This window comes from Ictidomys tridecemlineatus, chromosome 9 (genome assembly GCF_052094955.1).
Source record: "Ictidomys tridecemlineatus isolate mIctTri1 chromosome 9, mIctTri1.hap1, whole genome shotgun sequence".
In the NCBI taxonomy this organism is placed as follows: domain Eukaryota; kingdom Metazoa; phylum Chordata; class Mammalia; order Rodentia; family Sciuridae; genus Ictidomys; species Ictidomys tridecemlineatus.
This window is the reverse complement of record NC_135485.1, coordinates 55,427,892-55,443,676: the sequence shown is the minus strand read 5'-3', so window position 1 is coordinate 55,443,676 and position 15,785 is coordinate 55,427,892. Positions and strand designations below refer to the sequence as shown.

Below are 15,785 nucleotides of genomic sequence, written 5' to 3'. Positions count from 1 at the left end.
AGTGTGATGGCAGTAGAAATTAAAGCTTTTGAATTCAGGTTATATATTGAAAGTATAATTAATAGGACTTACATTTAGGTTAGATTCTTCTATGGCAAAGGAAGGGCAAAAAAATCAAGACTGAATCTTAGTTTTGGTGCCCAATTGGGTAGATGAAAAGAATTGTGGAGGAGGGAATTCTGGAGTATGGGAGAAGTATGAGAGTGGTTCTGTTTCAGCCATGCTGCTCTTGAGATGCCCATTAGACATCTAAATAGAAATTAAGTGGAGGTAAGTGAGTCTGGAACTCAGCAAAGAGGCTGGGCTGCAGATGGATTAGCTTCCCTGGAAGAAAGTGTAGAAGAGAGGACAGAATGTATCTGAAACCAGGCAGCATGTAGCGACTGTATAGAGAAGTGAGCAGAGGAGTCTAACATGTTGAGCCCTGTGAGAAATCAGAAAATAGAGCAGCAGGGTCATTATTGCCATTTTGTCTCAAAAGCCTCTAGAGGAAAGTGTTTCAGAGGGAGAGAAAAAATCAATCTCATCAAGTGCTTCGGTGAGTCAAAGAAAATGAACAATTTGGCAAAACCTAGGCTATTGAAATGTGGGAGGAGAAATGCAGGGAAGATAAAGGAATAGATGGTGAATAGCCTAGATTGAGAAGGGAAAGGTAGTGTTTGGGATATGGGGTCATTACTGGGGGGATCTAGCTATGGGGCATCTATAACCCTTTTTGTGGGTTATTATAATGACAAATTCTAGGAACAAGGTTAGAGCAAGGACTGCATGACCAGACATCCCAGACCACATCTTGTCAATGAATGAGATTTGTTGGGCTCATGGACTCTGCTGTCCCAGGGCAGTCCAACCTGCCCTTATGGATTCCAAACTGCAGAGTTGCTTTGGCTAAACTTCTGACCAAGTCCTTAGTGAGACAGACCCCTGCCAGTGATGTGCTGCCAAAGAGGATGACATTCCCAAACAGGGGAGCACCACTCTTTGAGCAACAGGACAGCAATAAAGAATGAAGTTAAGCACAAATCAGTAATGATGATAATGGGAAGCCAAAAGTAGAATCACAACAATGCAGATAAAAAGGCTCTGGGGAGACTCACAGAGGTTCCACCTGAGTGAGGACCGAAAGGAAGCAGAGGCTGGGTTTTCAGGGATTAGGACCTTCCAGTGCAAGAGGAATCCATGAGAGGAGACTCAGTGGTGTGAAATCTCATTTGAATATGAGGCCTGGCATTGAAGGATGCTTCAATTTTGAGTTTAGAAAGGAGGGTTTGGGTAGAATAACAGAAAGTTCAAATGTCAGATTGAATGAATTAGGCTGAATTTACTAAGAATGAGATGCCAGGGAGGTTTGGGCCCAAAAAGGTGACATGAAGAGCAGAATGGTAAATGCATAAAAGGGGACTCCAGTCAAGCATTCAGCTCAGAGGCCTGGGGAGAGGAACAAAATGCTATAAGGAAAAAGAGACCTCAGGGGTTAAATGAGAATAGCAGAATTGATGCTCTTTTCTCTTCCTTCCTGGTATCCACTCATCTTACCAAACCAAAATAACCTGATTTGAAAGTAAAAGAAGGATATTCCCTGTACACGCACCTTCTTTTTCTGGACTTTCCTCTCCATCCCACCTTTTTATTCTAGCTATGTTTCCTATGATTCTGTAAGCTTGGAGCAAGGATAATTCAAAGTTAAATTTCTGCAAAAACTAGAACTAGAAAATATTTTGCTTAAAATTTCTGACCACACCCTAATGCCATTTACATGAACTCATAAAGAAGGAGATTATTCACATCTGACCACGGTTTCCAGAGCCTGAAGGAGACATGAGGATATTATATCATCTTTAATCAACCCTTCGAGTCAGAACTTGATTTTAGTTGCCTGGAAACTTGAAATTGTGTTGGGCTGACTAGGGCAGGGTACAGCTAGTTTGGGCTAAGTTGCTGTAATTGAGGGAAAATGCTCCTAGAGATTCATACCCAAGAGGACTCTTTCGAAAAATACATCAAAAACCAAATTGCCCAATCCTTCCCTTCCTTGAGCAACTGCATCTGTAGTTTTTCTCCTTTTTGCTCATGCATGAAATATCACCTGAAAGCTCCCCTCAATAGTCTTATAAGTTAGAGACACAATCAAACATTCAATTTAAGTAAGAAACTAATTTATGAATGCATCACAAGAACAAATCATTAACATTATTCTTATGGTTAGGGTATCCTCATACCGTCTCAAAAGGGGGTGAAGATGACTATGATGGCCCACCAGTACCCTTCCTGGATCTTCATCAATGAGAGGACGTTCATAACCAGGTAACTATATACCTATATTATATGTCATCCTGCTCGCCGGTTACCTGCTCAGTGAATGGGGTTAACATTTTTTGTTATTATGAAGACTACAAGGGGAAAAGTTTTGGGATAGAAGTAATATGGAATATACCATTCAGAGTTGTATAAGCTTGATAAATGATTAACAAGATGAACAGAGTCATCACCTGAGATTCTGGATAAGAAGTTGAAAAAGTATATTCCTAAGACTACTAAACCATACTCTCTTGTGGACAAATCCTTCATAGTACATTAATGGTGGTTTTGGTTCCATAAAAGTTACATTTCTGCTTAATAGTTGCAACGATCTTAAGAGGAGGATTAAGTGAAGGCTCCAAAGCTCCTCATAAAAGATACATCCAAAGAATTAGCTCTGTGGCCAATAACATTGTGTTCTCTCCTGGCCTCTCCCTTCCTTGCTCCTCAGGACACACTGCTTTTTTCCTGGTTCCTACTGGTGTGCTGGTTATTTAATATACAGGTAACATGCACAACTGTTTTCTGATGCATGGTTATAGCATCTTATGTTGCTCTGGAAATAATAGAGGAAGGGTTTTAAAACTTTAAGAGCAAAGATGAGTACTAAACCTGGCCAAGCACAGGTAAAGACTTAGAAAAGAAAAAAAAACAGTCAAAAAAAGAAAAAGAAAAGAAATAAAGAAACAACCATGACCAAGTCAAACAAGGGGTGGGAAAGGAAATAAGGCCAGTGGAACAGGGAAGTGGGTGCTACTGACACAGGATTGGGTGCTAGGAAAGCAGAGGGAACAAGGAACTAAAATGGTCAAAGATTTAAAGAGCTAGAGGACAAGGGTGAAATGTGAGGGTAAGAAGAAGACACAAAGTGAAAGAGAGGATGCCTTTATTCATTCTTCAAATACTTACCAATACTTACCGAATGCTCACTGTGGAGAGATACTTTTCTGAATCTGAACATTCAGCAACGAACCCACAAAACCCTACTTTTAGGGGTTATATCCTATGCCCAGGAACAAGGGAATATAGTTCATATGAAAGATAAATGCTGAAAAATGTGAGAAATAAAAATGAAATAGTAAAGAGAGTAAAGAATATTGGATGCAGCCCATGGGAAAGGCTCTGTGCTCAGGCCTGAGAGAGGAGAGAGCATAGGAACAAAACTGAAGGTATGTGGCTGGAAGAATTCCAGGCAAAGGGGAGAGCAAGTCCATAGCCCAGAGGCAGGTGCATATCAGTGAGTGTTGAGGAGGCCAGTACAGGGAAACTGAAAGAGAAAGACCTTAAGGGAAAGTGAAGAAGGTTTGGGATAGAAGTAGACAGAGACAAAATGGGGCCAGAACATTGGCGTTTCATAGACCATTATTTCATAGGCTATTGACCTTTCTTACAAAATAAGATGAGAAGCTGAGGAAGAATATGAACACATGAGTGACAATACTAGTGTGGCTGATGTGTTAGGAACACATTGGAGAAGGAGCAAAGGTGGAAGCAGAGAATTACCATGGAGCTGATAGTCCAGGATAGAGATGATGGTAGCTTGGACCAAGATGGCAGCAGTGGAAGCTGAAAAATTATATATATGGTCAGATTCTAGTCATCCCTTAATAACTATGAGTTCCACATCTGGGAATTCTACTAACCTCAACTTAGAAATATTAGGGGAAAAATGTGTCTGTATTGATGATGTGCAGAGATTTTTCTTGTCATTATTTCCTAAGTAATATAACATACCAACTATTTATATAGCACATTTATACCGTATTGAGTATTCTAAATAATTTAGAGATGATCTCAAGTCTACAGAGGTTGGTGGAGGTGATATGCAAATTCTACATCAGTTTATGTCAGAGTCTTGGGCATCTGAATATTTTGTTATCTGCTGGGGGTCCTAGAACCAATGCCCTGCTCAGACAGAGGGACAGACTATATTTTAAAGGAAAGAACATTAGGATTTCCTGAAAGACTAGATGTGAGAAATGAGAGAAAAAGAATAGTCAAGTACGATTGTAATGATTTTGGTCTAAACGAATGGGGTAACACTTTCTGATATTATGAAGACACAAGAAAGAGCAATTCTGGGGTAAAAGACCAAGAATTCCTGGACAGGCTACATTTGAGATTGAGTACACTCACCAAGGGGGATGAGTGTGAATATGAAGATTCAAGGCCCAATGTTAGAAAAAGCTGAAATGAAATTGGAAAAGAAAAAACAGAAGGCGAGACAGAAGAGCCTCTGGTGAAAAGTGGACAGAATGAATGTGGAGACTGGACAGAGAGGAAGAGCAAGTGTAGAGGGTAAAATAGAGAAGACACCACTTTGAGTCATCAAGGAAACCCAAGTATTGATGGAGATTCACAAAAAGGGAAGTTGAGGAGATGGGCAGTTGAAAGGCAGAAGGTCAGTGAAGGTCACAGTTGCATAAAACAAAAGGAGGGGGACAGAAAGGTGCTGGAAAAGACTGAGAGATAGTCCCCTTCCCTCATTGCCTCCTTCCAAAGAGAATTACAGAAGGAAGAGAAGTGCCTCTAAAGATACCGTCTGCACTTGTGTTCCTGGTTGTCTACAGGTTTTCTGTGCAATTAAAACAAATTTACTCCACTGACGGAGAGGGAAGTTTGGAGAAGAAACAATATGTAGCCTTAGAAGCAAATGAACAACCTGTGTAGTTATTTTCCTGTTACGCAGCTCTGCTTGACTCAATTCAGCTCACAAAAGTAGGATCCCCACCCTGTCCTGCCAGGACACTGCTACACCAAGGCCATCCCTCTTGGTCTGAAGTTATCATCTTTTTTCCTCAATCTACCTCAGCTGTGATATAGTAGCTCTCTACCTTCTATCCCAAGGAAGCAAAGACTTCTCTCAGTTCCATAGACCTTTCTTATTGAAATTGGAACCTACTCTAAACTGGCACCAGGCAGCCCCAATAGCAGTCCCTGTTCCCTGGCTGCACTCATTGGCATTTCCATGAGCAAAGACCTGTCTTCCCTGACAAAATTCCAAAACAAATGTGGCAGAGAAGCCCCTATGCCCTTCCTGACTCTTGTCTGTACCTGGGGGGTCCTGATTCTCTTAATCCAGGCCATTTTTATGTGTATGTTTATCTTTATTCTCTAGATTCCTGGAGTTCCTTCATCTTCAGCTTTTCTAGAACAACTTCATCTTTCTCCTGTATAGAGCTACTGGTTCTATTCTCAATGGATTTATATAAAATTTCATTTGCAGCCACGACCAGCCAATGGTAACTTGTCGTCCCAGAACACCACATTTCCTTCTTTTGTTTACCTGTGTAATACAGTGTGAACTTATCTCTTGCTTCCACTGGAGTAGACACATACCCATATACTGGTAGTCACCACATCATGCAAACCGTAACATCTTTCTTACAAATTAGCCTTAAAACCTTATATAAAAGTCTAATTTTTAATCTCTAGAAACAATTTTATAAGTATTTTCTGATAATTAGCAATATAAGAGAAAGAAGACTAACACATTTTGAGAACCTATGTGCATTCCCATTTTATTCTTGCAGTAAAATATGTCCCAGCGGACATTATTTGGAGGCTATTTCCAAAGAACAATCTGAGATCAGTGACCTTTATTTAGTGTCATATTCTGAATTGGCATAATGAAGGACTTTTAGTTTGTCTTCTGTAATCCAGAGCCTCTTTCAGGCTCTCAGACCCATGTGTTAATTAGAGCTCCAAATGTGAAGTAAAAATATCGTAGCATAATTCCACAAACACCAGACTTGAGGACAGTGTTTCTGCAGTGTGGTCCATGGCACCACTTCCACATCAGATGCTTGCTAATGATACAGATCCTGGGCTCCATTCCCAAATCAAGGTCAGGTGATGCTGATACATTCTGAAGTCTGAGAACTTCTCAGAGGAAAAAAGGATTAAAGTTCTCAGAACTTCTGACCCCCTGACATCAACAACATTCCTGGAACCAGAAGAAATCTCTGCAAAACTTGAACCAGAAATTATAACAATGCCACTAGCCAATTCTCATACCCAACCTGCCACAAATCTTGCAAACATCACCCCGCTCCAACACACACACACACACACACACACACACACACACACACACACACTCATTTACTTTTAAGTAGTTTTGCAACTCTCTATGTGTACTGTTTTGTAGTAAACAAGGTAGAAATGATCAATTTATTAAGGTATTTTCATTTTTCTGCACAAAAATACAGGAAAACAACAGAAATGAATAGTATAATCAAATCTATGTAATTGAACATTTCTTTCAGCAAGATTCATGAGCATTATATATGATCGTTAAGTTAAGAGGTCTTGATATTAATGGCATTGTAGGCTGCATAATATTTGTGTCTTACTCCTGGATGAGCATTCTCTGAGGGTAGAAAGTTCCTGGCTGAAGGGTGTTGGCATTGGTTAGCTTCATGCTTCAGTGACGATGATTCCACTTGCTGTTTCATTGCCTGGAGTCATCACTGCTCTGCTGCTTCAGATGGCAAATACTCTCACCTTAAAAAAAAAAAAAATTGGTTCTGTGTATCTGCTTTCATAGCATTTAATTTCAGGTAGTAGGCTGAAATCAGGGCACAGGTGCATAAATGCTAGCTCTGTGTTTAAAAAACAAACACAAACACAAAACAAAACAAAACCCAGAAGTTCCAATCCAGTTTCAAATGCACGGATCTGATTTCACTCTCAGAACTTGACTTTCTCTGCTGCTTAGGAACATGATATAAACCCTTGGAGGTTTGACTCTTCTGTCAGCAGCTTGAAAGTCACACATGCATTCCTGTCTTTAGTGAATACATTTAATTAGCATGATGTAATAAATTTTAGCAGAAAGTGCTTTATTCCAAACAGTTTATTTTTCCAAGCACGTTGGCCAGAACTCTTTGCTGAAACAAAAGAACCAGCCACCTGCACCTCAAAGTACAAATTAAACACAAAGAGCCAGTGTTCAGGAGGCCACCTCCTACCTTGCCCTTAGAGCCAGAGGGCAGCATTTGGCAGGTTCCATCTCCAGGGTCTTCTCCTGATCAAAAGAATAAAAGCAAACTGTTCAGGAGTCAGTGACAGCCAGTTCTGAAGGCAGGGTTATGAAGAGGGCATCACTGTCCTGCAAAACCTTAGATCTCTGTCTTTAACGAAGCTAGTGGAGACCTCTCTGACATACTTTTATAAGGAGTCAAGATTCAAAATAAGCCAGAGACAAAGGGTCTGAAACATGTGCTTGGAACTGTTTCCTTTTAAATTTAGTTCTTTTTTTCTACATGAGAAACTGGTTTTTTTAAAATTTATATTACTCATATCTGGTTATCCAGTGAAAATAAATTATAAAAAGCTGGCTAGCACATGTTACTATGTCATAGAAAGTCAATAATATCACCCACAGATATGTGGGAAAAGGATATTATTAAGCTTTCTTCATGTCCAATATTTTCCAATAAACATATTGTCATTAATCATTAAAGATAGCAATATGACAAAAACCTATTGTATAATCTATTATTCCCAGTAAAATTTACCTACTACACATTGCCTATGTTATCACTTCAGTCAATGGAAAAACAGTATCTCTTTGCAAGATAGATGAAATGTTTCCATAGAAAGTCTGATGAAGTTAAAAATCAAAGACTTCAGAGTATATTACATGTATAGGATTCAACTGAATTTCTGGATGTGTCTCTACACTGATTAAATATTTTTGACCCTATTAGTAGGTCAGGATTCGTTTTTCTATATTTTATTCCCTAATCAAATGATTTTTGAGAGCATATTATAAGCCAGAAACTGGACTAGAATTCAGTTTTGAGAAAAACAGACAAGGAGCCAACTCTTACAGAGTTTACAGTCTGAAGTTGCAGATTTCAGTTTTGAGCTTCTAGCAGAATCATCTGGAGAACTTGTTAAAATAAAGGAGTGCTGGGCCCCATCCGCAGAGTGTCTAAGTTTGAAGGCCCAAGACAAACTGAGATATATATTCTGAAGGACCCTGCCTAAACAGAGGGGTCTAGAAATTTTGTTTCTACTGAGATCTGAATAGGGAGGGAGCTAACAAGGTTCAAGGGAGCTGGTAAGAGTGCATTCCTGACACCGGGAAGTCTCCCTCTATTCCTTATGATCCCAGACCACAGAGTTTCAATGAGTGAAATGTGCCCAGGCTGGCCGTGGTGCAGGACACAAGGGAATATCTCTTAAAAGATGGCTAAATAGGAAGGCAGGAGAGGGACCACTCAGGGCTTTATGTGCTGTGAAAGAATTTAGAGGGTTTGTCCCAAGAGCAGCAGAAAGACTTATGTTTAAGGATGCTAAGCAAAGCAGATGGTATGATTAGACGTGTTGTGTATTCTCTAGATATAACATAGGCAATAGATGGAGGACACAGAATAGAAACAATGGATTGATTAATATATTTTTTGTCAGAAATAGGAAGAATCAGGGGCCAGAGTCATGGACAGCAAGGCAAGAGCCAGTGGATGGAAGAGGCATGTGACAGTAAAGCTCCTGTCTCCAGCTCATGCTCACATTGATGACCTTGAGAATCACTGGCCACTGTTGTGTTAAGTAACAGTCTCAGAGGTCCATGAGGCTGGAAGGCATATCAGTAGAATAAGTGAAAGACTTCATTAAACAAAAGAGGCAGATCGTTTCCCCTCCCAAGGGAACAAGGGGCATCAGACTGTGAAGCCAGACAGTCATCTTCCACCTGCACAATAGCCCTAGCTCTCCATATGCAAAGGGTGTTGTCTTACAGCATGCTGGCCTCTGCTTCAGCAATAACTAGCTCTGTGTGGGGCATTTCTGTTTACTTTTCAACTGGCTTTAAAAAAGATCTAAAAGGCTCACATTGGAAAAACTTAAAATGTAAGAGTAAACCATGGAGGAAAGAGAAGCAAGACCTAAGTACCAGTTCGGTAGCAGTCTACTTGCTCCGTTCTCCCACTTCTATCCTCTACACAGTCAGTCCAATCAACTCCACTTCCAAAATCCAACTACCTTTCACCGTCCAGTCCAAGTTGCCGTTATTTCTACCATTCCCTGCCCCTGCAGACTATTCTCCCCCACAGGTCAGAACATCTCTCTGGGATGTAAATCACACCTACCTTCTTAAACTTCAGAGGTTTTCTGCTGCACTTGGAGTAAGATGCAAACTCCTTGTGTAGGCTCTAAGGCCCAGAGGGCCTTTATTACTTCATCTGAACCACTTTTTACTTCTTTCTTTCCTTCAAACATGCCAAGCTTAGTCCTCCATACAAGACACGACAGTTCCATCATCACCTGCCTGGAAACTCTCTCTCTGACTCTTTGTGGCTGGCTCCTTTCCATTATTGACATTCCAGTTTAATATTTCAGATTTCCTCTAAAATGTCACCTTCCTTAGTGCTGTATCACATAAGCCTGTTTTATTATTCTCATCAAATTTATTCCTCTATAAAATTGTTTATTTGTTCTTTTGTTTTCTTTTCTCATCCTCTTTTAGAAAGTGAATCTTATCACTGAAGGAGCCTAGATTTTTTTTTAAACATTGCTGTTCCCTAGCATCTATTATATTGTCCGTTATATAGTAATTCCTTAGTAAAATTCAGTTGAATACAGATGAGTATGGAAATGACTAGCCTCAAAGAACTAAGCATTGGTATGACTTCACATGTGTCTCCCTGAATGAAATACTGTTTCAACATAAAGGGGCAGGGTGATTACCTACATAGTGCTGCTATTCTAATGTAAGAACAAGTTTCTACATTGATTACTAGTGTTCATTTTAGTTCTATTTAGAATGACCACATATCTAAAACTGCAGTCTGTCAGTAGAAAGCTTCCTGTCTCTTAAATATATATATATATATATATATATATATATACATATATATATATATAAATACATATAATATATATAAATATAAATAAATAAATATATACATATCACCTAGTTTCTCAGTGACCTGAGATGGAAAAGAGTGGAATACAAAGTGTGGCTCCTGAACTAGTAGCACCAGAACCCAGAAGACCTGTTAGAGATGCATATTGTCAGTACCTGCCTCAGACCTACTGAAACTAAGGATGCTGCTCAGCAATCTGAGTTTCAATAGCCCTTTGAGTGACTCTGATGCTAGTTCAAGTTTGAGAACCATGTATCTAACTTGAGTAGATGTACACCTAGAATTCATGTTGTCTATACATTCAGGGACATATTATGCTCCTGTAGTTTTCAAATAGGACTTTGTTATCCACTGAATGTTTCTCAATCAGTTCCCTCCAAAACAATCACCTACAACAAGAAACAAATTTGCATTTATCCAAAGTTCAAGTTTCTACTTTGGATTACTATCAAAATAGAAAAATTGGTACTGATTCATGAATGTATCAGGGCCATGAATCAGAGCTTGCTTCTGCCTGTCTGGGGCCAGGAGAGAAGAGGATAGGGCACAGCCTTTCCTCACCCTCTTTCCTGTCCACCAGCTTCATAACCTGCTCTGAGGACAAGGATGTCAGCTGCTTATGGTTCTAGTTGGCACATGCAATGAGATGCTGATGTGGCAGCATCTCATTGCATGTGCCAACTAGAACAACAGGTTGTGCATTTAAAATATTTTCCCTTAAACTTTAGGAGACAAATATTAAGGGAAAGGGAGGAGATAAGTACATCCTCTCATTTAAGGTTGACAAGCATGTTAGGTGCTAAAATATCAAATTCTGATATTTACCCTTATGAAAGGGTCCTCTGAAAAATGACCAGATATCAGATCTGGAGTACATTTCTGCTTTCTTCAGAAGCACTAGCATTAAAGAAAAAAGTCATGCTATCTTTGTCTCTTCATTTTTACTCCCCTGTCCATGCCTTACTAACAACTAGTGACACTGTTTCAATTTGCTATAACTCCTGTCCAAGTAGGAGTTTACATAAAAAACATTTTGAGTATTTGTTTGTCTGCTCACTAGAGGCTAGGGCAGATCACTTCAAGTTTCTTTTAATACTGGGGCCTTCTTCCTTAATCTTTAATCCTTTTGCTCTTTCTGAGTCCTAGGAGTTGAGTACCTGAGTGAAGAGGAGACTTCTGTCCATCAGTTGGCCCAAACGCCATTTTCTACAGGGGCAATCTTGAAAAAAATGAATGTCCTAGAAAATACAAAAGTTTTTAAATGACCCTAAGCAGCCAGAGAATGTTTATGTGTTGGGAATGAGACAAGTATGGTTTAATTACCTTGTTGATTAGATCACAAATAGACTGCAGGAAATCCCCAGGTTCTTTTTCTTGACAGTCATCAGCACTGAAGGAGTTAAGGTCTAAGGCTAGAAATGTGTAGAAGGGCATTTGAGTAAACAAATCGAAGGTTCTGCCATCCCAACCACCATCATAATTAATGATACTCCAGCAGAGTTGCTAGGAAACTTCCTTTTTCAAAGAGGCAGCCCCTTTGACACAGATGCCCCTCTCCTGGGCTTTGAAGTCAGGAAAGTTCAACAAAATGTGAAGCTCCCTGATAATTTCGGATTTGCATTTTTACTTTGGTCAAGATAGCCCTCCCCACTCTAACTTCTCAGTTTTCAACCTTTGGAATCCAATCCCTTCATTTGCAATGGAAATGTGAATAACCCACTTGGCTGGCTGAGGAAGGTCTCTGCCCAGATGGAAAACATTCTTCCTGATCAGTGGAGCCTGGATGAAGCCAAGGGCAAGAAGATCCGTGCCACAGCCGCTTATAGAAGAGGGGCTGCCAACGTTTGCAATTTCATTTCCAAGATTTGAGGGGATAGTAATGAAGGATAAAGAGGGAATGTTGTCTCTGCTTGCAGACATCTGTAATGTGGAATGAGGGCTTGTCTTGGCAAATGGCTTAATGACAAGGCTTTATTTATTCTTTTCTGTTGTCCTGATTCCACCTTAAAAACAGTTAAAAAGGCAAAAGTTTGTACTGGTTTTTTTGGTTGTTAAATTATGAAAAAAATACAAAGAAAGTGTGACATACTTACTACATAGTTTGGAAAGTATACAGAATTACAACACACAAAAATCAAAAATTTAATCCCAGCATATACTCATCTTGTTAACTTTATTTGTATAGTTCATAGTTATTTATAAAAACAGAAAATTTTAAACTCAGCTTTTGGTAGCTAACATGAAATTGTTGAATCATCTCATTGCTAAAAATTTAACATCATGAACAAAATCCAAGGCTGGGGGTAGAAAATCTAAATGTGCAAAAGAATAAGTTTTTTTTTTTTTAATTTGTTGACACTCTAGGAGAAAGTTTTGGGTTTCTGTTCTAAACATGGCAACACACACAGCAGAATGCTGTTCCTATTGCTGCTGTCACTATGTAGCTCATCTTGAACCATGAACATTTTTTAGCAAGTCTCCAAGAAGCAGAAGTAACAAACTCAGGACAAGCCAAGGACAGCCAAGTGTAGCAAAGGCAAAATATGCCTTTGGTGGCCCTGGTTAGTCATATTTTCTCCTGAAGATTATTTGCATCATTCAGCAGCCTTTGAAATTTGTGTTGAATTACCTACCACATGTGATATTTGTGTTTTGCCCATAGGAGGTCTAAATTCTTAAGAATCAAGAGTGGAACAGTGGTTTTTAATTTCAAGGGAAGAAATAGAATTGCCATTTAATTATGTTGCTAATCATTATAAAAATAAGAGGAAAAACTCTTACTACAACTGATATTTGACATCTGTCTATCTATAGATGTGAGGCATAATTCACTTCCATTTATCATCATGTCCCATGCTCATGTTTTTTTAACAGGTTTATAAAATCAAATAAAAATTGTTTCTTCTAGACAGCTAAATAGCCTGAAAGAGATTGGGGAACTCATTTCTCACTAAATGTATTATTCATGGCAAACATCAGAATGTGGTGGTTCCCATCTGTTGAGCAGCTGCATTTCAAGCCACAGTACAAAGTACACCTGAGCATTTTATGGTTTGTTGTTCTGGGTCCACTATTACTCATTAAAACCAAACAGGAGCTTAAAAGAACAGAGGTTCTGGGATTTCCTCCATCCCTCCCTATACCTGCCACCCAGTGGCAAGTCTCTCCTAAACTAGCTCTCTGCAAGAGGCTCTGATGAAGAATTCTGAGCATCCATCAGAATCCTCTCCTGTACAGCCAGTGTCAAAGTGCCAACTTCTATCCTAAGAGAAGCTTATGAGTCTGTGCATCATTTAGAAATTCAGTATATATGGAAGTTTGGCATGCCTCAGGTAAAAACACCATGTCCATGATAGAGTGGGTAATGATTTTTTAAAAAATCCTTATATGTTGTGATAGGATATTTTGTGTTTCAGAGAAAATGGATCTTTTCTTAGGAAATCAGTTTTTTCATGTGTCATATGTAAAGTATGTTTGAACCTCATGTCCATTTCCTCATGTCTCATTCTATTACTTCTAGAAATCTCAAGTTTATAAACTGAGAATACCAGAAACCATTTTAAACCTTTGTTAGAGCAACTGAGCAGCCTGTACTAAGCAGCCGGTCTATGCTGGGTGGGGAACTTTTTAGGGGCTGAGGGAGAAAGATGCACAGATTTTTTTTTCTTTTATGGGAGGGGGTCCATTTAAGTGGCTCTGAAATTTCTGTTGAAATTAATACTGACATACCCTACTGGCATATATTAGATCAATGTCCCCTTTTTATGACAAGAAAATGCCTTGATGATACTTTAAATCTCCTAACTATAAATTCTTATGCTATACTTACTTTAGGTTTCTTCCAGACTTTAGATCCTTCCATATATGTGGGACATCCCATTGTCTTTACATGGAACATCAGCCTTACTCCTACACCTCTGTCCAAATGTTGAAATATTCTCACTCACTCTACTGCCACCATCTTGTTTTATGTTGAAATCCAGCTTCCACACACTACCAAATGGATTTACTATCATCCTATTTTTATATTGCCTAAAACCTTCCCTAGCTTAGCTGCCCATGTCCTATAGAATGAAGTTTAAGTTTCTCAAGATGCTTCTTGGTGCTCATTGCTCACTATTCCCCACTTCACATGTCATACTCTTAGATTCTCAACTCTCTGAGTTTTCTTCACAAACTATAGAAATAATGATATGTTATGCATGTTGTTTCCCTTGCCTAATGAATTCTTGACACTCTTCTTGTTATTACCCTTCAAGGTTCATAGTAGGTAGTATCAACTCTTACCCTCTTTCTACGTATGAATGAGGCTCCTCAAGTGTGCTTACACAGTGACCCCATGTGAATGAATGACCATTAGTGTGGGCCTTCTGTTATCAGGCATAATTAAAATTAGTCAGAAGACACAGGTGATCAATTTGACAGTAACTCTTCAGTTCCTCATACCTCCAGTTGCCAGCAAGTCAAATTAGAAAGTTATAGGCACATTTGATTCCCAGTGTTATATTCGACCTGCTATTCCATCAGGTATATAAAACAATCATCTTCAAGTCTGATAACACACATACAATTACAAGACATTTTTTGGAATGCATCTACCATTGCTATTGATGTTTACATGACTTCTGAATTTTCTAATCCCTCACTCTTACACCATTAATGTACCTAATTTTATTTTAATACTTGAGTTTACTGAATTCTAATCATATCTTATACTCCAAAATCTTTCCAAGTGCTATGTATACTCAATAAAAAAGATCCTACTTTGTGGTAGGAAAATATGGAAGACTTCTGTGGTGTCCAGTTACCCTGTGTTATACAGTAGAACATCGATTGGCAGGCTTTTCCTGCAATGGGCAAGATTATAAATATTTTAGGTTTTGTGGACCACACAGTGGTTATCTCAACCACTCAACTCTGCAATTATAGCAGGAAAGCAGCCATATAGACAATAAGCAAACAAATTAGTGTGGCTAGCTTCCAATAAAACTTTATTTACAAAACCAGGCAGCCCAAGACCACAGTTTGCTAACTCCCTGGGTCATTTGGAGACTCATTTCAGTGGAAAAACTTTTAGTCAGATTCTGTTTAGGAACAGAAACATTTTCCAACTGTACAAAGTCCTGAGGAAAATACTTTGAAGGAGACTTGTGCTATACCGTGTTATGAAATTTTTTCAGAAGCAGAAGCTGAGGGAATAAGATTATGTAAAAGTTCATTTGCTTTCATAACAACCCTCACAGCTCAGCATATCAGGAGTTACATCCCAAGTGAAACTGAAGTTTCTGTGTGATGCTCTAGCACTAAATAATGAGAGCCATAAAAGTGCTCAGAGGCTCTTTAGAAGTAGTGCATTTTTTTAAGCAAATATCCCACAGTAATGACCCTGAGGGAAGAAAAATCAGTGCACCCAATGATATTTAGAATAGAAATATTCATTAACATTAAAAATTTAGAGTAACCCTGTTGGGAAATGAAACAGCAGCATGGAGGACTTGGAGAATCTTTTCATGTGGTAATTGTATGGAGGGTATTGATCCTTGGAAATGTACACACTGAAAATTCCAAGAAGGAAAAATCCAGTATAGAATGTAGGCTCATATGATTTCT

The 15,785-nt window shown here is 38.9% G+C and overlaps 1 protein-coding gene and 1 long non-coding RNA gene across 5 annotated transcripts in view; one reads left to right on the top strand and one right to left on the bottom strand.

The window, feature by feature from the left end:
* Nucleotides 1–15,785, top strand: part of Rassf6 (Ras association domain family member 6) — a 41,275-nt gene that overhangs the window by 6,513 nt on the left and 18,977 nt on the right. For all 4 annotated transcript variants that reach the window (XM_078021407.1, XM_013361949.4, XM_078021408.1 and 1 more), the window contains one exon: nucleotides 2,207–2,304. In XM_078021407.1, coding sequence (XP_077877533.1) covers nucleotides 2,240–2,304 — 65 coding nt within the window. In that variant the 5' untranslated portion in view covers nucleotides 2,207–2,239. Of the gene's footprint in view, nucleotides 1–2,206; nucleotides 2,305–15,785 lie in introns of those variants that run through there.
* Nucleotides 5,793–11,987, bottom strand: LOC144366715 (uncharacterized). The gene is made up of 4 exons (XR_013425819.1): nucleotides 11,499–11,987; nucleotides 11,333–11,413; nucleotides 7,272–7,327; nucleotides 5,793–6,804 (listed from the first exon to the last, which is right to left on the bottom strand). It is a non-coding gene; the product is annotated as an uncharacterized LOC144366715 (long non-coding RNA).